Source organism: Gymnoscopelus microlampas, assembly GCF_963454915.1.
Source record: "Gymnoscopelus microlampas genome assembly, chromosome: 6".
Lineage (NCBI taxonomy): Eukaryota > Metazoa > Chordata > Actinopteri > Myctophiformes > Myctophidae > Gymnoscopelus > Gymnoscopelus microlampas.
Window position 1 is genome coordinate 25573788 of NC_139943.1, and position 27320 is coordinate 25601107.

The 27320-nt window shown below is 41.7% G+C and overlaps 1 protein-coding gene across 3 annotated transcripts in view; it reads right to left on the reverse strand.

Moving 5' to 3' along the window:
- Positions 1–448: 448 nt before the first annotated feature.
- hipk3a (homeodomain interacting protein kinase 3a) overlaps positions 449–27320 on the reverse strand; it is a 36927-nt gene continuing 10055 nt past the window's right edge. Inside the window, exons 5-18 of one of the 3 annotated variants that reach the window (XM_084060649.1) lie at positions 20374–20497; positions 16573–16692; positions 16112–16198; positions 15756–15940; positions 14964–15129; positions 13524–13647; positions 12998–13092; positions 12424–12569; positions 11896–12066; positions 10875–11246; positions 10262–10423; positions 9407–9681; positions 6599–6753; positions 449–5148 (exon numbers count right to left, since the gene is read on the reverse strand). In XM_084060649.1, the coding sequence (XP_083916775.1) occupies positions 4555–5148; positions 6599–6753; positions 9407–9681; positions 10262–10423; positions 10875–11246; positions 11896–12066; positions 12424–12569; positions 12998–13092; positions 13524–13647; positions 14964–15129; positions 15756–15940; positions 16112–16198; positions 16573–16692; positions 20374–20497 (2776 nt within the window). In that variant the 3' untranslated portion in view covers positions 449–4554. Of the gene's footprint in view, positions 5149–6598; positions 6754–9406; positions 9682–10261; positions 10424–10874; positions 11247–11895; positions 12067–12423; positions 12573–12997; positions 13093–13523; positions 13648–14963; positions 15130–15755; positions 15941–16111; positions 16199–16572; positions 16693–20373; positions 20498–27320 lie in introns of all 3 variants that reach the window. The other 2 variants (XM_084060648.1, XM_084060650.1) reach the window with 2 other exon arrangements.

Consider the following 27320-nt stretch of genomic DNA (forward strand, 5'->3'; position numbering starts at 1 on the left):
GAATACTGTACATCACATGGATGCACCTGGGACGTATCATCAGTGTTGTAGCCTGGGGTCATAGGGTGTTTCGGGTCTCGCAACATACACCCTCGCCCAGGTGACCCGCCCGGGGTTGATCAAGCCCCAACTTAAAATTATTGAACCATTGTCTGTTTGTTCTAGTCCTTTCACCGCAATGAGGAGAATGGAGATTAAATGTGGAAGTGACCATAAGTGGCCTTATGTCTCTTACTGGTGCCATTGGAGGTTGTGAACAATGATGCATTGTGATTAGCTGAGGGAGTGGAATGTGTCATAATGCATAATGTGTTATAATGCATAACACATACGTACAATCCGCTGTAACTGACTTCATGCTGCACAGCTCTCATTAGCTCTTGGTTAATCATAAAAAGGAATACAATTAATTCAACGCAATACCAAAACAGAGCACAAACTGCAGTAGTTGAAGCAAAAGATCCTTTTTTATTCAAAGTGAATCTTGACATAGTACACCGTCAATTCATAATTTGACACTCACCAATAAGAGTCACCAAGAAGGAACCCGCTTTGTGTGACAAGTACATAAGGCTTGGTCACATTGAAACTCACTGAGAACTAGAGGGGGCAAACTGATAAGACACACATGAATACATCCAAACAATAATCATTTCCCCAGTCCTCATACTGTTGTATATTGCACAGTGCAGTTGCTACATGTCAAACTAGTGTAGCATTTAAGAAAAATCAAAAAACGAAATCATAAAGCCACACGATCTACACACATTTAAAACAGTAACAGCTTAAATTTAGGAAACACGTCTACATTTTTGTCTCTAAGTATATTAAACGTGAAGCCAGCAATTATAACTTTGTGGAACAACTTCTACTAAACATGTGTCATAGGAATTGTACAGGAATTCTTAAAACTTATTTTTCTTTCAGCCCAGTACCCAAATTAGATACTCATTCTTTCTTGACCATCATTAAACCCATTATAACTTTTATCATATGGGAACATAGCAAAAACAGAATGATCAATGTTTTTCCGACTTGAATTGGATTATTTTGCAAAGGAGGGGGATTGGTAGATTTAGCTGAATGAAGGCACTCCATCACCAAGGGAGAAAATATAAGCTACTTGAAGGTATTTGTAGAAAAAGTTCCCATAACTATTTTCCCATTTTGCTAGGCAGACTTAGATTTTTGATATGCAACCATTTGACCCGCTGTGACTCTCTCTCTGCATAGGGCTACAGGCAGGTGGTTTATCTCTGGTAATAATACCCTAAGCAATCAATTAAGAGGTGGTGTTATGGTATAGTAATGTACATTACTGTAACCATACATATGCATATCTTATCATGGGTGCTGAGCTGACAGAAAAAAATAACACATGGGAATCAAGAGAGGCTGCACATTACAGAACTAAATCGAACAGATGATTCTTTTTTCTATTCAAATTAAGATTCTTCAAGTGAAGGCAATCAGTGTGCCACCAAAACCATTCTTACACTTTTAATTCTATACTGCATCCAGAGCTTAGCAGTGCATGCTCCTGTGCTCCTCTCTTGTATATCCAAATATCAGGGATTGCCAACACAGTAGCATATTAGACAAATACAGAAAGCACACCCGTGACTTTAACATAGCAAAACGGTTACATCCTGACACAATAGATTAGATGTTGCATGGGGAGGGAACAACTTTGGACCAAAAGCTTTGTATCTGAGAACTAATAAAGCAATATGAAATATCTCAACTGAGACACATGATGATATCTGGTCAAGCCCGAGTTATACTTGGTTGCATCGTATCACGCACCAAAAATAGCCGATCTACAAGCTCACAATGTAACGCGCTGTGAGCTTGTAGATTGGCTATTTTCGGTGTGCAACTAAGTATGAATCAGGCATTATGGCAATAGCTGCACACAAGAAATCAAATAGACATCCCGGTCAAAAAACAGAGAAGATATCTCAGAGTAGCCATTACAAATGCAATCAAATATGACCATTACACATGAAGACCAAAAGACAAGACATTTTAGTTCCACAAATACATTCACGGTTGTGAGAGTAAAGCTTTGCATTTGCGTGTATTCGACCATATATTTGAGTACTGTACGGTGTTTCTTGGTGCTTAAAGAGTGTAGTAAATGTTCCCTGACTTATACTTTCTTAGGATTCTGAAGGAAAGCAAGGATTGTTTCAGACGTCAGCTTTGTCTGATAAACAAAATAACTTTGGGGTTGCAAGAGCTGAAATTAAGAGCTGATCCCCTTAGCAAGAACAATATTCTACAAAGTCGAACTGCTTTGATATCAATATCAACACAAGACACGATCTGTGAACCACTCATTTGAAGAAGGCACTAGTTGTACAGTACAGAGAAGTGTAAATACAGCCAAATAATTAATCAGAATAAAACTTGGGGAAAAAAAGAAAACATAAACACACCAATTACAGAATGCAAGGATGAACCCAACTTAAATTCCATGATGAAATACTGATGCTAAATGCATACACACACACACACACACACACACACACACACACACACACACACACACACACACAAAAATCACACCCATACACACCAAAAAGCAACAGAATAAAAAACAAACAAAAAGAAAACTTATACTTCCATTACAGCAGTTTACAATCACTTCAAAACGACAAAGCAAATATACAGAGGCACTAGCATATAAGAATACCATTTAATATACTCTATGATCAAAATAAACCCAACTCTATTGTATCTAGTCATCAGAACTACAATACAAAAGAATGAATGCAGGGTAGAACAAGATTAGTCCTCTAATTTCACAGCTACGGAAGTGGCAGATAATCAGTACATAGCAGCGTATTATCTATACATTCGACATACAGTTTGCCAAACAAAGCTAAGAAAAATAAAACCTCAACCTTATTTTTAAAATATAGTTCTCACAATATATTCTGATATCATCTCAATGATAGAAACAGTGTGTGGAGGTGAAAGGAGAGGTGAGGAGTAGAGCCGATGCTTCTGAAATGATTAATGAACAGTCTTTGACTCTTTGGTGCTGATTTCAGTAACATACCAGCTGATACGAGAGGCAATATCATTTGACAGAGAATACAGAGCTCTATGATACTAGGAATCAAATCCAGTTTTAATCGAACTCTGAGAAGGTAAAAATGCACCCGTATGCATTTGTTTTACACTCAAGAGTTAAATTAACACTTAGGGTTTTGCTGTGGCATCTACCCCGCAGGAATGTATCAAAACTGACAAAACAGCCTGCTTCAGACAAGTGTTTTGCCAGTATAGGCCATCTTGAACACTATAGCCCAGCAATGACACTGTAAAGATTTTAGGTTATTTAAAACACTGAGAAGCCGTTTGAAATTAAGCGTGAAACAATCTACCTGTTTGTATATTTCTTAATCAATACCACTCCCAAAATGTTAATCTAAAAAGTCAAATGCATTAAGTATAGCCTAAATGAAAACAAAACAAAAACAAAACAAAACACAGCAACCCGGAGGCCATCTAGATTGTATTGCAGTTACAGTAAACAGTGACAATACTGTTATGAATTAAGTACTATAGTGAATAGAAATCGATTATCAAAATATCAAATCACAACATTCTTTATGTACATGAAACGCTCTTTCAGTCAAAGCCCTAAACGTGCATCCACTTTACCTATGGTAAAATCATTCTCTCGGTTAGAAAGCAAAGTGACGGGTTAACCCTTGCTGAAATTAAAACTAAACCGCACCTCTATCAGCTGAGCCCGTTATATTCTTAACGGAAGCCGAAGTTGAAGTGCTGCGCAAGCCCGTTTCCATTAAAATTTTAAATCGATGAACCATAGACTCCATTGTTAAGGCACTAGAAGATGTCAGCAGCAGTGAGTCTGCCCCCCAAAAAAAGAAAAGAACATTTTGAGTCTGTTCAATACAGGATGGCTTAACAAAAACAGAGCTGACTGGTTAGCACACACGCTACAAGGCAACAGAGATAAAGGGAAGGGAAGGAAGGCTTGATGGGGCTCAGACAAAGAAAACCCAGCGTCATTTCATATTCCTAACATTACGCAAAACAGTAATTAACTGGAGATAATGTGCAAAAGACACATTATGACTTCGAATTTCTCAATCATCATCATTGACTTTAATCACCATTATATCATGCCACTTCCTTTGTAAAGCTTTGTAGATTTGTATCGGCTGACATGATTTCACAAGGAAGTCTCTCAAGAGTCTACCTTGCTCTGACATTCAAACAATACCACGACTGCAGTAGAGGTGACGAAGGTCTTTCACTTTCCTCTCGCCATCGTCCTCACACTGCTCACAAATCTTTAAATCATCTCGAGCAACATCTCGGCTCATTTCACTCTCATTTATACATTATCATCAATTCTCCTATCATTAATTGCGTCTTCCTTGTTCTCTTCTTTTTGTTGATGTTGTGGGTTTAATTACAGATGTCCATGTTGATTTCTACTGCTGCTTCTACCCGCCCAGGTCCCAGCCCGTTTCCCCATCATGTGATATTGCTGCTGCCCTGTCCTGCTCCTCAGATATACGAGTACTGGTGGTGGTGGTGGTGGTGGTGGTGGCTGAGCTTGGTGGGGCTGAGGGGGAAACCTGTGTAGGCAGCGGGCGAGGCCATGTAGGAGTGAGGAGGAGGGGGGAAAAGAGGCTTGAACTGATGGGGGTGGTGGTGGTGGGGGTAGCTTGGCTGGTGATGGTGATGGGGGTGTATAGTCGGAGAGGGCAGCAGCCTGTGGGTGTGGGGAACAGGGTGTCCAGGGTGGTGGGGGTGGGTGTTGATGCCCAGAGTCACCTGGTGAACTATAGCTCCTCCTTGGGGATGCGAGAGGCCGTAGCCAGGCTGGAGGAGAGGGGGAGGGTGAGGGTGAGAGGGGAGCATGGCGTGGGGGTGGTGGTGGTGGGTAGCGGTAAGGGGGCCGGCCGGAGGGTAGGACAGCAGGGTGTGGGTGGGGAGGCCCTGCGTGTGAGGGGCGGCGGCTGTGTGCGTGGGGCTGCTGTGCGGCAGATGGGTGAAGGTATGTGTGTCCATGGTAGGGGGGATGTAGGCGTGCGGCCGCAGGGGGCCATAGTTGCCGTTCCATTCCTTGCTGCTGTGGTTGGAAACGTAAGGCTGCACCTGAGGGGGAGAGCGCTTCGTTAGAGGCCCAGTTTGTTAACTCTCTTTGTATTTTTTTTTTATAAAGTTCAATGTGTTCTATGAATAAAAATGTTTTTCTTTCCAGCAGCCTTGATACAGAGACTGAAACACCAAGATCATCTGTTTTCAATCTCTTTTCCTGCTGCATGATGGATTTTCATTCCAAATGAATTCAAATCTAGCATGCGAGTTAATTTTGAGTTATAGTGGTAGGAGTGAAATCCTAAAGGATACTTTTACTAAAGATACTTGACAGAGAAGACTCGCCAATGATTTGAAATGGTATACAGTAGACTTCCGGTGTCCTAAGTGGGCTCGGTCACCCAATGAGAGCGTTGTCAGATCTCACAAACATCCTGTGATCTCTGTTGCAAGATCTCAGTGTGTGTGTGTGTGTGTGTGTGTGTGTTGCTGACACAGAGACGAGCGTCTCTGTGTCAGCAACAAAAAAGTTAATTTCCTCCTGAATGTTTTTATTCCGGTATGTTTGGAAGATATGAGGCTTGTAAAGAATGGGTCCAATATTTACTCCCGTGAGTATGGGCCAAAATCATTGGTCACGATCTGTGCTCACATTCACTTGGAATTGCTCTCATAAAAGGGGCGGGTGTGTCTCGTTTTCATGTACCATAGACTCTGCTTTTATCAAAATAAATGAAAATCATAATCATACACCGCATTCAGGCGACAGTATGTCGCCTGAATGTAGGGGAATGTGGGAACGTGGGAAGGGGAACTATGTATTATGTTTACATATTATAATTATTATTATGTGAGCGCTCTGAATGTACATTACACAGCTATGTATCACCATTATGTCCACCAACCATTGGTCCAATAGTTATTTCAAATAAAAAAAACACATTTTAACCTTAGTAGTGGCTCCTGAGCTGCAAGTATAATAACCGTAATGCACTACTACATTCATGTATGTTAAAATGGTTAAGGAAAGCCACTTAATCAGGTGCTGGTAGGTTGCTTACACAGGAAAGCAAACAGCAAAACGCAGTGTTCACTCCATTTTGTAAACATGATTAAACTAGAAAATGTGCTCCTCGGAGCACAGGTCTCCACCAGTAATGTTCCTGATTAATCCTGTCTTACCTCACTTCAAAAGATATAAATGATCTTTTGAAGTGACACACCTATTTATAGGGCTCTATTTCATCATGCGTCTCGCTAGCCAATCAAAGCACACTCTCTCAACATATTGTCACGTGTCACGTGAAGCTTGACCAATGTTAGCTTGGTGGACACACGGAAGGACGAGAACGAAAACATAGTCTCCTGGCGGAGACAATAAGCAATGCCAGTAAAGTTGTGAGGGTTAGGATCCGGGAGGGCGATTATCCAATGACATTGTGTGACCTCAAACTCCCAGATTCTGAGCCTGCAGAAATTGGGTAGACAGGAAGTGAACAGAACTGACCTGTCCAAAGCCCAGTGGCTGCTGATGCTGCAGTGAAGTCACCTTCTGCTGCCGGGGCAAGAGGGGGACGGAGGGGAGGATGGCCACAGAGGAGGGAAGATTCCGTCGACCTGCATTGCCGCAGCGTCCTTTGGACCGGGACCATGAGTCTGAGCCTGGAAGAGGAACAGAGAATACCCATACTCATCAGGTGGGAAGATAAGTGACCATACTCACACCGTGGCCATCATGCCCTTATGTCCCGGGTTGGGGTTTTCTACCCCCGAGTATGACTGTCGTAAAAGATCAAAATGGCCGCTGTGTAAATATGCTCAATACACCAATTTCAAGTTCAACACGCATCACCTGCAGGGATTAAAACATCCAAACACGCAGTCTTCAAACAAGACCTGAAGGGGGGAAAAACTCATGCAACACAGAGGAAAGGTTCAGAATCAGATAGGATGTATTTTCATGATAACACGAGACCTCTTTGTAGCTTTTTCAAGTGGGGGGGCGGGCGGGGGGGGGGGGGGGGGTTCTCTTTATGCGTTTTCAAATCATAAAAGATTGGATGGCTGACTTGAGATTCAGTAAATAGGAAGTTGTGGCATTTATTACAGAGTTAACCTCAAACTTAAGTGATCTTGAATAACTTTAACAGTCCTATCCAATTTCTCTAAGATGGATAAGGAAGCCACTGTTAAATGACAGATTGTCACTGATGCCACTAAACTTGACCGGAGAATTAACTAATAATGGCACGGGTCCAGTGTCTGGTTCATTTATATACAGAGCAGGGCACAGACATGTTGACCAGGCAGCAGATGGCAGGATGGGTCCGAGGCCTGCATTCAGAGCCTAGCACTGCCACAAACACATGGTGCACTTCCTGTCAGATAACTTGCAGAGAGTAGATATTTATAGAGCCTGACAACTCTCTGACAGACACGGATTACAAGGTCTGTTTCCACCAATGTTAATATTAAAGCCTGGTAATAGACAGAGGAAAATAAGTAATAATAAATGGATACAGATGTTTGGTCTCAGATAAATCTACAGCACATGATTATCAGGATTATGCCGCTTATGGACAAAAATGTGGTCCTTATTCTTTGTGGCATATTATATAATATATATAATATTTGCACTTTGAAAAGTTATTTTTATATAAAGCAATACTGTAGCTTGTACGGAATTACATTAGGGGTCCCCAAAATGTAACACATCACAAGTTCCAAGTGGGGGGTTACATACAAATGATCAAGCGCCAAGAACGTCTACATGAAGTACATATGATCAGTTTTCTGGAGGACTGGGTAATATGATCAGTTTTCTGGATATCTGGGTAATCCTGTTCTCAGTCATTGTCCCCTTAAGGCACTGGCTGAGCAAACATGACAATTACTGACGATGGAATGTTTGAGCTACAGTAGCGGTGTGGTAGAATAACAATTGTCCTTTCATGGCTGCAGCATAATGTAAGTTTTACTGCTGTCAAGGAACGATTAAACCCATCTTTCATATAAAATGCATGAGCATCTTTCTTCATAAAGGCCGGGCACTGTGACAAATTGAAGTAGATAGTTAAGTATAGGCTGGAGAAACAGAGGTAGAGATACACAAGAGAACACACCAGAATGTTGGCACTCAGCAAAAAGCAAAACAAAAGCACCTCAGGAGTTAAGTTGATCTTAGACTCTGATCTACAGACAGTTTTAAGTTCTGCACCCCAAACAAACTGGATGATTGGGGAGAATGGTAAGGTGAACTAAACTGAGATCAGTGTCTACAGGCAACTTCTGCCATTTGGTAAGAACCAGCAGAGAGAGACATTGGCCGTGAACCAATACGTAAAGAAATGCATCCATTTCCAACAGGACTGTATACAGAATATAAAGAATATGTTGCATTATTTTCCCCAGTGATGTCAAGGACAAGGACAGTTAAATTGGGGTATTTCAGAAGAAGCTGAGATGCTTGTCTGTCCTTCCATAAGAAATTGGACATGTGGGTACAGACAGTTATGCGTGGGTGAGGGGGCGATGTGACTGACGTGACTGCAACCCGATAACCTCCCCCACAGCCATCACGGTGACATGTGAGACAGGCTAATGGTTTAAATGAGGTGGTGTTTTTGTATTGTTATATATGGCTTTTTCACTACAGAACCAAACTGTGCGAATCAGTCTTGTTCGGTGAACCAGCTTTGTTTAAACATGCCAGTACTCATTTAATTAGATAAACTGGGTCCAAATACATAAATTAGATAGAGATATTCTGGTTTAGACCACTGCAATCACGTTAATGAGTATGGGAAGGATGTGAACAGAGCGGATCTACAGTTGGACGGTCTAAAAAGTTATATGATGGGGGTTTTCCAATTAATATAGTCTCCCATAAATCATAGACTATGGTCAAAGGAAAGGAAATTGGTATTCATTAGTCATTATTAAACATTATCTTTAGATAACACTAGTATTTCCTGGTATGGATGCATTTCTAAGGTATTAGAACATGACCAGCTCTGCACCGGTCATGTTCTAAAATGATCACCTGTTACAGCCTCTATGACCCACTACGGGGTGGTAAGCCCCGATTGCTCCCATATGACCTGCAAAGCAGAAATGGCCAAAGCACAGGTGACAGACCCAGTAATATGGGAACAGTTAAGTGAAGAAACATTAAATTAAATCCAGTCATAACAACACGTGTGATGAGCATACAAACTAGATTAGCTATATAAAAACAAGTTAATTTATCAGTTCCTCAAACAAAGACACACACACAAACACACAGTCATAATTTATAACTCACTGTGCCACTCACCAGTTCTATGGGCACGATCCTCTGTTCCCGGGCAATTATTGTTGTTCTGTACTCTCATTGGTGGAACCACCATGGTCCTGACTCCGTGGGGACTCCTCCCCTGGACCACAGGCGCCGCCAGTCTTGCCACCATTGCAGCCAAGGGCGGGCGGTTGTTGTTGCGGTTGCCATGGTAACGGTAGGGGCTGTTGCCACGCGGGGAGGTGGACGTGTCAGAGGTGGGCGAGCCCTCCACCGTGTCACAGCCGCTCTCGTGGCCGTCGTCCTCAGACATACTGGACGTACACAAAAACAACAATGGCCAGTTAACCACTTGAACCTCAGCATCCATAATCAGGGGGGAACAATAGCTAAAAATAGCTGATCTACAAGCTTGTAAATCAGCTATTTTTGGCAAAGAGATATGGTGTAGAGGGAAAAAGCAGTCCAAGTACAGAGCCAACTCGGGTCCAATTTACTAAGTCTAGAGGGGTTTAAGGGGTTAAATAAGGTGACTGGGAGCAAAGAAACATTAGCCAGTTGATGTGGGCATTGCGGTACGCTGGGAGGTAATTCCTCACAAGTGACTCCAGTTCAGTGGGAGTCAAGTAGCCTACTCAAATGTCAATTATGAGGGAAAAAGTGCTAATTTGTCAACGCTGTGAATCAGTGAATAAATTAAAAAACGCCCACACACGTGTGCAGATATTGGCTCCAATTTATTCTCTCAACTTGCGCCCTAACGTTAATGTTTGCCCCCCCAAGAATTGCCCTCATTATCAGTAACTTGACCGAGCTTCCCTGAGACTTGGGTCACATAACCCCCACCCGCCCATCCAACCAACCAACCACTCCCCAACCCCTGCAGAATGCTACCTGTTGGGCCTCTTGCATGGTGAAAGAGAAGGACTGGACTGTGGTGAGTTGGAGGCAGAGGAGCCGGTGCTCAGGCTGCTGTCTGGGCTGCTGAGAGAACACACTCTCTCCATAGACACACTGGTGTTTCTGCACGCCTCACAAACACACTCCCCTTTACACCTAGGAGAGACAGAATGTCAACTATCAATGGAGAGACACGCGATTGTACGGCTCACATTCACGCCTCCAGCCTGAGATTAATGAATTTATAGAACTAGTTCTATAAAAACATACCCCCCCCCCCCCATCCCTCACACACACGCACCCCGTGTCTGATTTTCAGTTCATTCATAATTTACGGTTTGGGCTTTTATTAGTTTTATTGCACAAAATTAAGAGTCACTCTGAGAGGAGAGAAACATAGTAGAGACTCTGAAAAGAGTTAACAGCCAGGTTCATGACGTGCTTAACACCTAAATAGAACCTTCTACTGTGAGATGGTGGGTCTGACATCGCATTAAGCTTTGAATTATTTGGTCTGTAGCAGATGATAGGCCTCAGGGATCGAGAGAGTCATCCAGAATCAAGCTTCTGTAGGCTGTGAAAGATTAACATTATTGGTGTTACTCACTCTCGCAGACGGCATCTCAGACCATCTTCGTCCTCCCCGTCTTCCCCTCCGTCTGTCCCTTCACTACGAATGCTGATCACACTGGGAGTGGGGCTTGGCGTGTCACCCATTAGGACTGCTACTTCTCGCTGTTGCTGATTGGACACCTCCAGCTGTCTGTTAGAGGGCGGTGCCACCTCTTTGAAACAGCTCACTTCCTCCTCAGCCTCATCTTCCTCTTCATCTGTGTTCGGCACCTCCTGGTTTCTGGTTCCCTGCTGAGGCCACTCCCTCCGTGGTCGATTTCTTCCCGGTGCAACCTGTCCAACAATGTCCACCATCTTGGGTGTTCGACACATGGACACGTGGATGTTGCTGGGATGAGAGGAGTTCCTTCAGATAGAAATAATGAATCATACAATAGACTACATTAAAGCAAAAGTTCAGTATTTCAGTTGTCAGGCCTGTTGAATGAAGGTCTAACAACCGAAACGTCGAATAAAGAGCAACCTTTTTGCAAATTACAGACCTTTTTCTTTGATTTGTAAAACCCCAGAGGCAAAAATGTTCAAAATTATTCAAAACGTAAAGAAAATATTTATATAGATTCTAACGATCTATAAGCTTACTATGCATCACACTGTGACACATGAGATTGATACTGCTATTGTTGCTACTTTTGTGTGACATAAAAAAAAAATATATATATGACAAGGTTTCTGTCCGACAGCGACGATATATAATAAATGGGCTGTTTATGTAAAAAAAAATGTATTAGGGCACCTTGTGTCCAAATACATAGAAGACACAAATAGAAAAGGTGGGAAATACTACACGTCTCCGAGCTTGTGGCTTCTATTTGTGCTTCTATGTTTTGGGACATCAAGTACCCAAATAAATTGTTCTTTTGCACTTACTGGTGGCTCCCTTACTCATTTGAGTGTACAGTTTAAACAGGGGCAATTTCTTCATTAACTGCGTAGTATATAATGATATAAGTAAGTACTGGACATATCTGTTCCTTCAAGCTTAAAAGACTCACCTGTTGTGGGCATGTCGTTCCTTAATGTTCCTTTTATTGGCTGGCTGGGGCCACACAACGTGAGCTATGCCAATGTTGATTGGTTGAGGGGCAGTCATGGCTGACATGTGATTGGTCATGAGAGGCTGCTGCATCACAGAGTTGTAGTGGCCGCTATGAGGATGCAATTTCCTGCAACAGGCAAAAATGCACCAAACTGAAGAATGTTGTGCTTTGATAGAACCTTTGTCAAGCTTCATTTTTTTAAACAACAAAAATAATTAATTAAGTTTCCATGAGCAAAAAATTGCAAACATTTTGACTTTTCATTTCACGTGATTGGTTTATTCAACAAATTGTTAAGTTGTTTGTGAAATTTAAACCAGCCTGAACCATTCTACGCTTAACATAATACATGAAATTCTTTTAACTCCGGAATAAACCCATTTTTCATTACAACAAAAAACCCCTCCATGACCACTGAGAAATTCCATGCCACGGGAAAATCCTAAAAGCAGGGAATTTCCATGATTTTGACGGGTGACTCACCCCCAGTCGCTGATCCTTTGTGGCCCAGTGTCGTTGGTTAGGGAGGAGGGGGGTGGGGGAGGGGGGTGAGAGGGAGGAGGGCCCACCGTAGTCATCTGTTGCCAGGCTGCTGGGACGAGGAGTTGCTGCCCTCGGCTAGACCAGGCCTGCTACGCGGGACACAGAGCATATGTTAATACATAGTCAAATCCTCAGAGTTCATTATACACTCAAATGGATAAATTAACATAAAGGATTTAGAGGTTAAACAGTTTGAACAGTTAATCAAAGTAATACATTTAATCAATTATAACGATATATTTTTTTTAATTTAAATAAAATAATCGATTTTCAAAATAAAATAGCAGATCTACAAGCTCACAACGCATCATAATGCGTTGTGAGCTTGTAGATCTGATATTTTCGCGTGACACCTTGTACAACGAGGTATAAAATAGGGTTTAGGTAGCTTCACATTTTTGTGTCGTCAATCTACATGGCTTTTACATGCATGCATTTGAGCTCACGGGAGACAACTCTGCAGCAAAGATGTGCAGCAGTGACACCAGTCACTTGTAGTAGAGATGTGTTTTACCTGTGCTATGACTCCAGGCCTCATCGGTAGGGGCTGTATAGGAGGGGCCTGAGTTACCATGGGAACCGAGTACCCTGCTGGCTGATTAAGGTTGCCTAAAAACAGTAAGAGTTGCCATTTATTCAGTGCCTTCCATTTCTGTGATCAGCATTGAGAGAGATGCAGTGTAGCAGATAAGGTAATAATGCATGTTCAGCAATGTTATACCATCTTTGGTAAACTTGGAGGTTAGAAGTAATTCATTAAACTTAGGCAAAATAATGCTGGAACTGGTTATCTAGCCATTTGTGGCTGAGATGGATTTGGATTTATTTCATTTTGTGTTCTTTCAGCCTGGTGTCCCCATTTTGGAAATGTCAGCGTAAATTCAAAGAAATTCCCCCAAATCCTCAAAAATAGCAAACATAGCCGAATTACAAGCTCACTATGTGTCACATCGAGCTCGGAGATCAGCTATTTCCTCGATAATCGCTGGAGGACAAAGTAAACAGGGCTTACGCGGTTAAACAGGAAGTGGACTTCATACCTTGCATGGTTGGCGGACAGAGAATGAGAGCGGGTGGGAATGAGTCACTGCACCCAAACTGACCACTTCCAGTCGACAGAGCTATCCCAGGATGCATCACTGACGGTGCTGACTGGGTCATAGCCTGCATGGGGGAAGAGGGGTGAGGGAGAGAGTAGAAGGAAAAGGGAGCATGTTAATATAATAAAAGGGGTGAGAAAGAACATGACATGTAGAATAGGCAGCCGAGCAGTTGCCATGTTAAGTGGTCAGACGGGTGGGCCACGTGCATTTTCAGAGCATGTTTATTTTAATGATGAATCAATCGATTATGTATACTTTCAGGTCTTATTTATTGGTATCACTATAAAAACACCTTCAAGATTTTAAAGAAAAAATACCATCTAATCCCCCCCCCCACCTCATAAATTCTTGTTATTTTACATTATATTATTATTATATTATTTTTTGCAATTATGTGCAACCTGAGCACAGGTTGGAAATCACGGGTGTAGGGGAAATAAAAGTAAAAAAGTGGTGAGATGAGTCATCACTGTTTGTCATCTTCACTCAGCTGCACTTAAACCCCCAGAAACTAGTGTACTGTGATGATGCTGCAGTACCACCTTCTCTCCAGAAGATGACAACCTTGTTTGAACCACAAAAGTTGGCAAAAGTTGCACCTACCCATTACATCACCCAAGATTAAATAATATAGCCAAGTGTATTTATAAATATGTATTCATACATTCTGTGTTCTGGACATACCCAGAGAGGGTGTCCAAAGGTCAACCATCTAATGAATGACATAATGTCTTCCCAACTGAATGTGGGATGTCCTGGAGCAGTGGGCATTGTTATCGTGATCTTAAATGGTTAAATAAAATAGAGTTCTGATTATGAGTATTTTATATTAACTTGTTTATTATTCATTGTATAATTAAAGCTAAATGTTCTTGAACATTCTAGCATATATTTTAGCTTCTTTGATCCATTTTGTATCGCAGAGACAAGAAAATATCACACTGGGGGCTGTATACAGTACTGCTTAAATTCACCATTCCATTTAATCACATGAACCCTAGTGATCCTATTCTGGAAATGCTATAATAGGCGAACATTCTGGGAAATGGATAAATCTACAAGCCCATAACGTGTTACAACCGCTGTGAGCTTGTAGATCGGATATTTTCAGCGAAGACATTTGATGTGGAAGGAAAAAAGGACTGGGGGACCTCGGGCCACAAAGTATAGGCTTAAGTGGTCAATATCCCAGTGCCAGACATCCAAGCCAGATTGTGTATTTGGAGAACACTGCTGTGCCGCTTCAGTGAACCATGACCTTAATGATCCTTACAAAACATTTTACCAACTTACATTTCTACCTGCTTTTCTCTGCCAGCAAACTATGCACACGCACAAGCACACACACACACACACACACACACACACACACAATACCTGAGAGTGTACTGGCATGGTGCTGTAACCCATAGGAAGGGCAGTCGATGTGGTAGGGGCGGGTGGGGGTCTGGAGAACTGAACCGTGTTGTGGTTCACAGCGTCGTACAGGGAGCTGGTGGGTCGATTGTGGCACATGTCCATGATGTGGAAGCATGACTGCACACTAGAGGAGGAGAGACAGTGAATCACAGAGGAGGACAAGTAGGGCTGAGCAATATATCGATATTATATCTATATCGTGATATGAGACTAGATATCATCTGGGATTTTGGATATTGCAGTATTCTGATAATGTCATAAGTGGTGTATTTTCCTAGTATTAATCACTTAAGCCCTATCTTTCAAATATTTCAAAATGGAACCGATCTAGACGCTCACAAAGTGTTACATTACGATGTATTGTGAGCTTATAAATCGGCTATTTTTGCCATTTCACAATTTGTAAAATTTGTAAAGAAAAAAAAACATTATAATCACATTACGAAATTATCACCACATTATCGATAAGAGATATTGAGACAGGATAAGATATTTGTCCACATCACCCAGCCCTAGGACCAAGTCAATGGAACGTGTGTCACTGTCACGTGACTGCATGCAAAACCACTTCGGAGCCACTGAAAGGGCAAAGAGGGCGACGCAGGACGTGCCGCAGCAAGTAAGCGGGAGACTGGACTCTTTCCTCTTGATTTAATCGGTTACTATAAAAGACTGCTTAAGAACGTGTCGCGCATGTGTTTTGTTTTGCGTACACCACGGTGCACACGTCAGTCAGTGTATGTAACTTACTGGTTACTGTGCGGGTAGTCCAGCAGATGAGTCATGGTGAGGAAAGGATGACAGAGGACATCGGACGGAACGGTCCTGTCCTCGGCGTCGAGCAGCAGCATGGTCTTCAACAGAGAGACAAACTCCCTCCTGTCGGCCTTCTCCACCTGCACGTCACCGCTGTCAGGACTCAGCACCAAGTTCACCTGAGAGAGCGCAAGATCAATTCAGAGATACAGTATGATAAAAAGAAAAACATGTTTTTTTGTGGTTTCTCAGGCCTACAACTAATGGGCTGTCCAAATAAATATACCCATGAGACCATGATACATAGCAGTCTATGATCTACACTCAACTACTGGGTGTAGGCTACTCACATGGGCAATGTCCTCCAGACAACTGAAGATGTACTTCCTGGCCTCTTTGGACTTCAGTCCCGTCTCCTTCTCATGGTCTTCTGTTGACTGGATGGACAGCACAAATATTCAGATAAGGGCAGCTCGATTATAGCAAAAATCACATCAATATTGAGATCACTATTATTTAATATGATAACTCTTTGATTTTGGAAAGATCATGCATTTATTGCCCTTTAACAGTGGATTTTCTTGGACTCTTCTAAGTTTTGGGCTCCTTTATTCTTTGGTCATAGACCACTTTGTATACTTCGTTACTTTGTGTGAGTGTGTGTGTGGTATGGTGGTGGCCTATTATGGAACCAGTTGCATGTTAAATCATACAGAATGAAAATTACAAGGGACTGTGAAATGTAAACAGGCCTAACAGTATGGGTGTGTGTGCACGCATTTCCCATGTTGCTGTAATTATGTTCACATACCTTTAGTCTCCAGGATGCGTAGGGAGAGTCAGACTCCTTGCAGAAGAAGCGAGTGGTCTTTGTACCCTTGTTGAGCAGCTGCTCTCCAGGCAGACCCTGAGTCTGAGAGATGTACCGGATCTGACCACACACGGAGGGGGGAGAGAAGGAGAGAGAGAGAATTAGAGATTGACAAAGGGGGGCCGAGATGAGATAGAGACAGGACGAGGCGAGACAGACGGACATAATGAGGTGATAGTGGGGAGGGGTAATAAGAGAGGGAGAGAGCGTTCATTCTCTTGCCGTTCTGAAGTTACATTCAGAAAAACTTTTGATTTATAGATTATATTTTTATAGATTTAATACATTTCTCTCATTTCAACACGTTTTTGTGTTCAGACGAACCAGCCAAAATCAGAGACGGCATCTCCATTACTACATTGGCAAGTTCGTGGTGTATTAACCATGAGAGGGGACACAACTGTTTCTTACAGTCAAAGGTTGAGGAGAAACCCTGGGTACAAGACAATTCCGGTTGTTCCATGAAGAACATAAGGGAACACATGATGTAAATGGTTTACATTTAGTTTTTTGGCAGCCTATAAGCTACTGTACATGGTTATTTATTGTGCAGGGTTATATCCCTGCCTGCACTTCAACCTTTAGTACTCTGCCAAGACCGCATGTGCCGTAAATATCGTACATACTGTATACATATACTGCCTGCGTAGCCGGTGGCTTACACGCACGTTTTAATGTGTGTTTATGTGTTTTAACAATGGAGTGCTATTCTACTCTCGTTCTTCTCCAACCTTGAAAAGATAAGTGTCTTTGTTATAAGTTAACGAGTGTTATGAAGCATTATAAGTGCATTATGATGCATTATAAATGTGATTATAATGCATTATAGACCCGACCTTTAAGTAAAGCGTTACCTGGGAGTTATAATGTGCTGTTCCACTGAGTTTATAATACATTATGACCAGTCCAGCAATTATAAATTATATTATTACAAGTTCTAATTCTTCATAAACCTTGTTATGAGTCATTATGCATAATTATAAACATTTATAACAAGTGTTATAATGCCTTATAAGTGCATTATAAATGTGGTTATAACGCATTATAGACCCGACCTTAATGTAAAGTCTTACCAAAATCATTAATGTTGATGCATTGATGAATTATGTCGAGTTATTTCCTGGGATATTTTGGGGGGTGAGGCGTGAAAAAATACATGAAAGCATTCCAATATTGGTTTTACCATGGCAACAAATGATGCTTCAGAGCATTTAGGTCAACCCTATATTAAAAGTGTGATTCTTTGTACAGTAAATACGATTATAAAGAATATCTTAAAGTTTCTGGTGATATTTGTAGAGTTTCTTCCATCTAAATGGGCAATTAATTATTACTATGATGCGTCTCACAACGCTGCACATCATAGTGAATTCATGTAATTAAAGTCACTGAGGGCCCATACTCTGCAACCTTCAGACAGACTGCAGAAAAGGTGCATCATAAAAAATACAAGTCAGTCTTTTATTTGTATAGGTGTGTCTATCCTCTCAGGGCATGGTATGTTTCTTGATATGCGTACACGTTAGAAGGTAGCACGAGTCCACCGGGAACCGGAAACCCGAGACCCTACCCGAGAGGGTCCAAAATATTTACATGTCCCTTGGGTACGTATCAGAACTATTAGAATTGCTGCGGGTCTTGGGTAGTGAGTCTGAATTGGATAGACCGGCATCGACCCGGTCAGCTTTATTTCCATATTAAACTCGTAATTACAACATATGTGTTGTCATTACATTCGAAAATCCATATAGTTTATTCTCACATAATGAATTAGCCACATTTAAAGTTAACAGCCGATTGGAACGCAGCCAATCTCAAGTGCAGTGTTCACTGACTGTTCAACACCATGGAGGTTTTCTTTAGCGGGGTGAAAGAAAACCTGTTGAAACACAAACAAAAAAGCTAAGTTGGAACGTCATCTGTGTGGAACACGTTTGTGGTCCATTTCGGACTGGGTCCAATTATCCTCGGATCCTTTTCAGAACGGGTCCAATTTTTGGGACCTGTGCTACCCTCTAGTGCACATATAAGGAGTTAGATAATATATGCATTTAGATGGATTTATAGACTTTTTTCAAGTAAATATTTTAAAACGCATCTCCCAAAAGTTATTTTTTCTTCTTGATGTTTTCAGCTGGAGTACAGATCTCCCTCTGTGAGAAGCCCAACCCCACTGGGCATGGCATACAGTGTCAAGCTAACTGATTTACAGTTAAATTATGACATGTCTCCACAGAAAGGTTAGGTTTAGGTTGCAGGTTCTGTTTCCCAGCCTAAATACCAAACCGTAGTCTAGTTTCATACACTGCTTCACAGCCAAACAAGGCTTAGTTGGCTTTTTGATCAGGACGTCTATAATGACTGGAAGAATGTGGTAGATCCACCCTCCGCTTGCCTCAGGCTCACAAACTCTCACTTCCTCAGTGAGGCCAGTGTCTAGTGAGTGTCTAGTAAAATAAATGTCTGTGTTTGGTTAAAGTCAGAGTGTGATGAGTGCAAAACAGGAGTGAGTGATGAAAAGCATTGGCGATTTGTTTTAATACAACTCTGTGTGTGTGTGGTTACAGTGCTGAACAAATGCTCAGAAAGGCCAGAGAATACTGGACTAAGAACCTGCTGATGATGCACTGCACACTCACCATAGTGTGTGTGTGTGTGTGTGTGTGTGTGTGTGTGTGTGTGTGTGTGTGTGTGTGTGTGTGTGTGTGTGTGTACGTGCGCATGCACGAGCACACGTGCGTGCATATTTCTGTGAGCACATGCACATATCTACCATCAGGCTTATGTTTATAAATACATTTTGCTGTGCAGGGTGGAACTGGAGCGAGCCTTGGCATGGTTTAGCGCTCTTTCGGGGGCTCACTGGTTTCACTGTGTGCATGTGTGTGTACCTCTATGTACAGTATGTGCGAGCGTATGTACGTGTGCATGCATGTGTGTTAGTCCTGGCAGAGCCCAGAGATACATCCGCGTCTGTGCTCAACAAATTCTGAACAACCACTGCCTCAGACTGATGACTGTTCAAACTTGCCAGCTACTGTTGTTCACATAAAATGTGGCACCCCACTGAAATCGGCACAAAGCTCATATTCACATCTTAGTGGGTTTGGGGAAAATGAACATAATTCTAATCGTGCATCTTTTACATTTCCATGAATTGCCTATAATATCCATAAGCAGGGGGTAATCTTAACATGGTCTATGAAAGTTTTTTACTGTTTTCTTTCTTACTTTTCCCAAACCCACACACAATCCCTCTCACTAGGAGGGACTCCATTCACAGTCCCAGGGGTATACTTTAGACTGCACTCTCCTGTGGGAAAATAAATCGCACGTCGCCAGGAACAATTTCCTGTTTCGCTTTGGCGCAGATTAGCCTTAGGTTGATTTTATACAGGATTTGTTCAACTTCAGACATACACTGTCCATAGAGCACCCCGGAGAGCAATAACAAATGGGGATTTAGCAACATAATCAACTTGCTGCTAACGTTATTGAATTACTGTTATTGCGAACGGGGAGACTTGAGAATTGAAAGCACAGATTTTGATGGTTTTGCACCCAAACTCCCAATGAAATACATAAATAAATAAATAAAAGTCTTTAACTTACTTCATTTTGGATTGATTTAATCAAAATTGATATTGTAATGATTATTATGATTTATAGTCAATTAAATCAATTTGGTCACCTAAGTGTTGCACCCCTACAGGCATCATTGTCTCTCTCATGGTGTATTACCTGGTCATACTCCAGTGCTCCGGGGTAGAGGGGCCAGCCCAGGAAAAGTTCAGCTATAACACAGCCAAGTGACCACATGTCTATGGCCTCGCAGAAAGGCAGACCCAAGATGATCTCAGGAGCCCTGCAGAAAGCAAAGAGAGGAGAGATTTAAAGACAGATTAGTTGTAGCAGCAAAGTAAGAGGCACAATTCATGTGTTCCAGAAAAGGAGGACTTGGATCCCTGGATTCTGGGTTTAGATCAGAGTTGGCTGTCCTCTCAAAGACAGGCTTGTGTGAGTTTTCTTTTTACATTAGACTCATATGATGATAATACAGCACTATTATTAATGATGACAGAAAAGTGATGCTCTTACAAAGAAACTCATGCAATTCTAGTAATGGGAATAATAATCTTGCAGCATGGTGTGAGGCATCGTTTAAATACAATGGGCTATTAGATCTGGGCAAAACAATGTGGGGCTAAGCAACATTTGCTGTAAATAGTAACGCCTGCTGTGACGACCACAGTGGTTGCCAAGCAATAAGTGGACACAAAACCATAATATGACAACAGTATGGGCTGACAAACTGGGCCAAAACTTGTGAGTACACAGATACATACATGCATAGTCACAATGCATTCAATAAATCCATTATTTTACGCAACAGTCCATAGGTTGTGGCCTCGTTCAGCTGGAGGAGGAAGTTAGCATTTGCCATTTCCTGTGGATCCTCAAAGAGAAGGAAGTGTCGAGTTGTGCAATGTGTGGAGAAGGGAAAAAATCTGCTTCTACGGTACATTTACGGTTCAGCATTAGGGAACAATTCTTTAAGGAGTTTGAGACAGAAACTCAGGTTGTTGCTGGGTTTTAATGAAGCTAAGGTTGTACAATCGCAAATAAGATGGATATTCCTTCCCAGCCACTGGGAAGTGAAAGGCACACAGCCACCTATAGAGGGAAACATAATAGCTACACTCAGGATCTCACTCAGGTCTTAACTGAGGACAGGCACAAATTGTTCCCATTTAAATGCTTATGCAAGGAAAAGATACAATATATCACATTTCACATCGTCATTAGGCAGGCTTAGGAGAGAAAGAAAAAAAAACACCCTGGTGGGCTGCCAAGAGAAAACACTGACAACACTAGCATAATTACAACATAGTCTGGACTCCAAATACCAATCGAGTTTTTAAGAAAATAGACTGTTGTGTTTTCTAAGGAAAAACAATCCATTTCACATACTGTACATACATACCACCCCCTGGCCCCGACTAAAGATGAAGTTATCACACAAGATCTCACTAACCTCAACTGTGGAAAGTAGTTTACAGACGTTTTTTTTTTTTTTAAAGGAAGAGGAGGTGGGGAGATTTGGTACAAGCTGTACTTTTTCATTTTGGCTGTGGTGTTACTAAATGTGCATGCATTGAGTGAAACCTAAGGGGGAAAACATTTTTCCCACACCAAATCATTATGACCTGACCAGTCAGGTTATATATTTGAAATATGGTATTAGAGAACCTGATAATACTGTTTTACTGTTACTGGTTATGGATACATTCTATGACTTCGAGAATCTGGGATCTACAGTAGACAACATATAGAATAAGGTTGCTGTCGGGTGCAAAACCGTAAAAGAAAACAGTTCCAAAACCTTTATCATCATTTTGAACATTTTAAAATAGTGAAAATAGCCCGCAAGCTGACAACACGTAGCATCGAAATGCGTTGTGAGCTTGTAGATCTGCTATTTTCACAACATTTGTGCGACACTCTTGCTTGATGAATTACGGCATTCATTTATGAAAAAAAACAAGGCGATGAAATATTGAGAGGTTTCTGCCCGACAGTGACGATAACTAAGGACAATGCAGGGAAATGCATTCAATCAGAAATGAGTTAAAACCTGTGTGTCTTTAATCAACGGTCACCTCAATGTTTTTTCATTACACTACCAGACCTTTATAATGTGGTATTAATTTTGGCATAAACCTGTTCTATTAAGAGACAAATAACTGTTCAGACTTCACAAATACATGTTTGGGGACTGGTGCGCTTTGACTAAAAGAGACTTTGATAATGCCATATTGCTCGTAACGCCAGTGCAACTGCTAGTCATACAAGCCGCAGAAACTACCCACCAGTCCACAAACCATGCATGTGTGTGCATAATCCTGCACACGCACATTCTGGTGGGTGGGTTTGTAGAATTAAACTGCCGTGTTGAGACTCAAGTAAGATGGATACCCACACACTGGCTGTGTGTGTGTTAGGGTTGTTCAACAGGAGTATGCCAAGTGACTGGACTGGGGTTTGAGGATGTAAACCAAACACCTCAACGCCTGTAGCCAACATAAGCAAAGAACTCTACACATCACATCGCATTGGCTGAATAGACCCAGTTCTGTGTATAGCTTCAGTGTGAGAACTGACTGAGGGATAACTGGTCATGTCAAGAGACCACCGCGAGTTTCATTCTTAGTCAGAAGGCAAAGTTTATCCTTCAACTGAATTCACACATTTTCTCCTCATCTTCAGTAAATGCAATGCACTGACTTGTCTTTTTTGTTGTGTTTTCTAGCACCTTTTCTAGCACCTTTCTAGCACCTTAAAGCTGATTCCGATTCCATACAACTGAATGCTCTAATCTGAACCGTTACTTGCTACATCACTGATCCAAGAGCCATGTGTCCATCTGTGTACTCCCCGTTTCAAAAGGTGTTAGCAGTAGTACAAATTATTCATGATGTAGGCTATACGAGACGTCGCCTTAGAAGTAGGTTAGACCTCCCTCAGGCAGACATGGCCTCCCAAATGACCATGGTTGGACCTCACAGGTGGCAGGTGTAATGGGCCCCAGGATTCCTAAAGGTAGAAATCTGTCCACACACAGTATTTACATTTCTTAAACTATGCTTCATTTCGCAACACCAACTAAGGCAAGGCAAGTTTAAAGACCTGATTCATACTTGGTTCCGCACTCACGCTGTATAAGTATTTTTTTTTTAAATCAAGCCTAAGAACCCAAATAGAATCGTAGCATATTGGCACTTATGTTGTAAAAGCTCATCCCAAATTGGCCTTGCCACAACACAAACCAACAGCCAAACAAACCTGTATAGATTAATGTTCAGTCACACTAGGCCACTACCTGCGAGTGTAAAGGAACACCTCTGTCACAAAGTAATCACACCATGATGAAGGGAAGCGTAACAGCCGCCCAAAATCTCAATGCATGCCAAGATGATAGCCCTCTTTCCTTCCACCTGATCTGCTTATCTGAATTATTCACATAGCCCTGCGCTCCATTTTCTCTGTGAGAGGTGGTTTTACGTCACCAACCCCCGCAGAACAGAGCAGTCACCTCACCAAGGCTTGCTGTGTCATGGCTACCATGGCAACTATGCAATAGAGCATGACATGCAATGAATAGGCCTTGAACAGGGCCTTCCCTTCTATCTAGAAGAGTTGAGCTTACAAAAAAGAAAAAAAAACACAAAAAATCTGCAAAACTCACTTGCTCCAACACTTTGCATGTTTAGTAAGTGTCCTAAGAAATGGAACAATTTGAGCATAGTTTTGGCCAGCACTGCTTAGCATTGCGTAGCATCAAACTGATCTCCAGCCAGTACTAAGTGAATGGCTCCGTGGTAAGGGGCAGGGATAGAGGCCAGTTCTGAGACGGACTCTTAATACATTATGCCATTCTGGATTCTGTTTACTTTGCTACGTCCATCTAAAGGCTGAAAAAATACTGAAGATTTGCACTAGATGTATAAATAAAATTGCTTTGATCACAATTTAGGGTGAATAATGCTTATAATTTGCCTGAGAAAATCAGCTAAACTCACACATTATGCAGTGTTTTCTAGGGCCTGGGCTGGATGAGGATGGGCCACGGAGGGAGTGAGCGGCACTTTGGACATAAGACGGAAGGACATTCCCTGTAGTGTACCTTATAGATCAACGTACACATAACATAACACTACAAACAACGTTATAAATTGTGCATTACTGAAAAAGCTACAGAATGTGCATTTTAGTTTTTTGGGAAGTTAAAATGGGTTCCCAAAGCAGCTCCAGAAACTGGATGCACAACAAATTTAATCAACGTATTTTGGAAAAAATGCCCCTGGGTGCGTAAAAGAATAATGTATATTTTGGACTAATTTTCCATTAATAATCAATGGAATGGGCAATTTCTGGATCATTTTCAAGGACTTGTTAAATTATTATTATTTTTTGCGACTGGGTTGTATAATTTTGCTATTCGTTTTTTGATAAACAAAGACCTGTCTTGGCCTGCAAACTTTTTAATCACAGAAACTTGGAAGCAAACTGTACTCACTAACTCATGGGTTCAAATCAGACTAATATAGTATCATAGAGGCTATTCAAATGAAGAACAAAAACACAGCAAGGGCAGACATCACACTGGGAGGTATACTGTAGGTTAATATAGCAGTTTGGCAAGTCTTTCTGCTGAAATATGTCTTCCTACACAGGCCAGGCCAGTGGAAGTCAAATGAGGGAGATGTTATGCAACGTCAGTACAGACCAGGAGTGGAGACAGAGTTCTATCCCTTCTATCTACCTTGCTGATAAGGTCTGTGGTCAGACGGTGACATCCTGAGTGAGAGCACGTGCGCGCACACATAGGAATTCAGATATTACATAATACCCAATAGTAGATAAGAATATGCCATAATAGCCTAAGTGCACCGACACCTTCCTACTTCCTATGCACACTTGAATTTAGATCAGACTGGATTATAGGTTACTAAGTTGTGTGGCCAGTCGTTCTGGACATAATATTTCTTCGTACACAGGCCAGGCCAGCGTTGCTGAAGTGAGTGAGATGTTATGCAACATCAGCAGACACGGGGAGAGGAGACAGAGTTCTGTTTCTTCTAGTGTTACATGGTAAACTGGGAATGAACCACTACCATGGTATCCGAGTTTTAAAAAAAAAAAGGTACAATTCAAAATATTCTATACATTTTCATATAAGCAAATGACTGATCTGGTAAATGGGGACCTGTCTCTTTAAGAACAGCACAAACAGCCGTGACGTTGCAATAGTGATGTACCAGGAAGCCACACTGACTGAGTTTGTAATATGAATTGCAGTCCATGTGACAGAGCATCGGTGTCGAGCAGTGGTTCTCAACCAGTGGTCTGGGGACCACCAGTGGTCCTTTAGGGGGTTCCAGGTGGTACCCAGCTAAATGATGGAGATTTGGTAACCAAATGGACCCTTATAGATCTTTAACTCTTGAGAGTGTAAAATGAACCAAATGGACCAGTTTCATTTTACACTCTCAATAGTGCAATTATTGTTAAACATCTGCATTACTTATATAAGAATGTTTATTTCGATAAACGTTTGCCTGTTATCTCTCCTATGGTACCAACATCAATACAGCATGGAATTGTGGACACAAAATATTCTAAGTTTTGGGTCTGAGAGGCTAAATCTCATCAAACCGTGGTCCGTGGCTCAAACGGTGGTGAATAAATAATGGTCCTTGATATGAAAAGGGTTGAAAACCACTGGTGTGGAGCAGAGCTCTGTCCAGTAAACGGAGTGGAAAGAGATGGTAGCACCGCCAATAACGCCCCAGCTCGTTGATAAATTAAGTGAAATGTGGTGATATTTTGGATTTGAATGTGATTTTGGATGTGAATGAAAAAGGCCAGTTATTAAATACAGCTGCTTTTCTGTGCAAATGGTGTATTTGGCAAGGCAGGAAACACAGACTTTGCTGATCCGACAAACAACCCAACTTTTTCAAAGGGTTGAAAGAACGACAGGGGGGTTGACTGCTTAAAGATCCTCTGTCATGTCCATGAAACAAATACAGAGTGATGAAAAGTCTCTTTACAGTATATACAAAGTCAAACACTGTCTATTTAAATGTTTCATACATACTGTATAAAGAATAAGTATGTTATTTTTCCTTTTTTTTAACCTATCTTAGATTAAGTTGTATCTAATCAGTACTCATTAAAATAATTACATTATAGACAACTAGTCGACACACACTTTTCCACCCACTGTCTGGGTGGGATGGGACCACCATTACAGATTCGATAGAACCATGGAATCACTGTCTATCCATCCATGCTATAATGGGACCACAACTGTGACTACAGATCCCGTGGCGAAAATGTTAATCAAAAGCTTGGTCAAGATCAATTGGTCAACCGACCAGTAGAAAAATGGATGCGGGCGGACAGATGGATGGATGCACTGACAGAGTATGGACACACATTGGACACAGGGTGCCATCCTGTGTGCACACACGATAAATGTAGATGACAAATACACTCTACGCCTTTCCTGGATGAACAGAGATTAGATAACTCTTTCATGAACCACAGAGAAGCGGTAGTAAGGGCATGAGAGTATGCAACCTCCTGTATGGTGTACCGTTTTTATTTGAACCTTTTTCTGTGGAATGGAGCTAGGGTTAAGCAATTTCTCTGCATCACTTTCACGGAATACTACTACTGAAAATATGTTACTGAAATGAGTGAGTGTTAGCCAAAGGGAAAGCACATTCTGTAACAAACATTAGCCAAAGTATCCACCCTTTGCGGCTGCTGAATGGACACATGGGCACATGTCAGCATGCATATGCACACACACACACACAAAGGAATGTCTGAATGTTTTTTTTCCTGTGTCTAAATGTGTGCTTTACACGCGACATTCTTTCCCAGTCTTCCATGTCCTCGCTGACCTCCCTGCTCTTCAATAGCTACCCCCTTTTAAACAACACTATGATCTCAGTCTGGTCCGGTAAACACTCACACACAGTTAATCAGGTCATCTGCAGAGCAGGGCCTTTACGTTATGCAACAACTGGGGTTCAACATTTCCCGTGTCTGTCTGAGAGAGGCAGGCCTGGAAAGTAGCTGACATTCTCCATAGCAAACAGGCTGTACCCAGAGGG